Below are 1737 nucleotides of genomic sequence, written 5' to 3'. Positions count from 1 at the left end.
TGTATCAAATACTTATTTCACACAATAAAATGAAAATTAATTATTTAAAAATCATACATTGTATTTTTCTGGATTTTTGTTTTAGATTCCATCACTCACAGTTGAAGAGTACCTATGATAAAAATTACAGCCATCTACAAGCTTTGCAAGTGGGAAAACCTGAAAAATCAACAGTGTATCAAATACTTGATCTCCCCACTGTAAAAGCAGAAACCAGGCTTAAGATATTAGCAATGGCTGCACTCAAACCCTAATCTACATAACGTCGAAAATTAAAGTAACTTTGTTCACATATTAACATCAGCTCTCAATGAGATGCCTCTAAATGAGACAAATGCAATGATCAGGGAGTAAAATAAAAAATAGCAACTTTTTTTTATTATTGTAATCTTCCTTTCTCTAGTTTAGTCTTTAAAAGTTTTCTCGTTTTATTTTGCAACAGACAAACCAAAGAACGAACCACAGACATTTAGTTTCATTATATTTTTCTCTTCTATAAAACGTATTTTTACCTTGTCGTACCAGCAGCGGATGCTCAGCTGACCACAGAGACAGTTACTCGATGAGCAGTCGTCGGTGCAGCTACAATGCTAAGAACAAAACAAAAGACAGGTTTTTCAGAATAAAACTCACAAAATGACGAGATAAAACAGGGCCCATGAAACTCAAATAAAACACCTGTAAGTGAGTGAAATTCCGGTCTATGTTCATCGCTGAAGTTTCACAGTTTTCTGAGACYTATTTGTAATCTGAGGGGCAGCCTTCGTCGTCCACGGCGTTCACACAGGGGATGGGGATGTTCTCGTAGCCCTGAGCCACGTCGCTGAAAACACAAACCGGAACGTTGGATTCTGGCTCAGAGAAAACCAGGAGGGGGAAAAAAACTGCTTAAACATACATGCAGATGATCCTTTCTGTCCGAATCAGACGATTGGTTATTCCTCGCCGCAGCCTCCGGTTGATCTGAAGCGAGACCCACACCGGAGTGTCGGCCCTCGCCAGGCTGAGGGGCGTGTCTCCCTCTCTGTTCACCACGTCGATATCTGCTCCCCTCGACAGAAACAACCTGCAGGAAGATGACCAAACACTTAAAAAACAAACGGCGTAAACGCCGACTCAGCGGTCACACACGGGTAACTCACGTGACGCAGTCCAAGAAGCCCTCTCTGGCAGCGATGTGGAGCGGCGTGTCTCCGTGCACGTTAACCGAGGAGAGCGAACAGCCGGCGTTCAACACCAGCTCCGCTATGTCCACGTTTCCTGCGTACGCCGCCCAGTGGAGGCAAACGTTCAGCTCCTGCAGGAAAAACAGAAGAAACTATGGAATAAATCTTGTGCCAGCAGGAACTGAATTTGAATTGCTCAGATTGAATCTGAATGTACATAATTTGAAATTGAATGCATTGGTTTGAAAATCAATTTTAATGAAATGAAATTGAATTTAATTTTTTTGAATTTGAATTAATTTGCTTTGAAACTGTATATTCATTAAAAATTCAGTTTGACTACTTTCACTTTCTAAAATTCAGATTTTTGTCTCACATCCTGGTCCTTGAGAAAGCCAGGCAGAGTAATCAAACACAGATGGATCACATACTGATCAGATGCTGCTGACTGATCCATGATGTGATGTAAATGTAACTGTTATGGCAATATTTATTTAACAACAGAGACAGAAATACGTTGGTCAAGAATGAAGGTACTCCGTGAGATGATCAGCTGAGTTTTATTGCAACA

General features: G+C 40.6%; 1 protein-coding gene across 1 annotated transcript in view; it reads right to left on the bottom strand.

Annotated features, from left to right (window-relative positions):
- LOC106530741 (histone-lysine N-methyltransferase EHMT2-like) overlaps positions 1-1297 on the bottom strand; it is a gene marked incomplete at its 5' end in the record, with an annotated part of 3414 nt that extends 2117 nt beyond the window's left edge. The window contains 4 exon segments of the mRNA XM_014026430.1: positions 513-590; positions 679-823; positions 899-1066; positions 1143-1297. Coding sequence (XP_013881884.1) covers positions 513-590; positions 679-823; positions 899-1066; positions 1143-1297 — 546 coding nt within the window.
- Between the last annotated feature and the right edge of the window lie 440 nt (positions 1298-1737).

Source organism: Austrofundulus limnaeus, unplaced genomic scaffold (genome assembly GCF_001266775.1).
Source record: "Austrofundulus limnaeus strain Quisiro unplaced genomic scaffold, Austrofundulus_limnaeus-1.0 Scaffold554, whole genome shotgun sequence".
Taxonomy (NCBI): Eukaryota; Metazoa; Chordata; class Actinopteri; order Cyprinodontiformes; family Rivulidae; genus Austrofundulus; species Austrofundulus limnaeus.
This window is presented reverse-complemented; position numbering and strand designations above follow the sequence as displayed.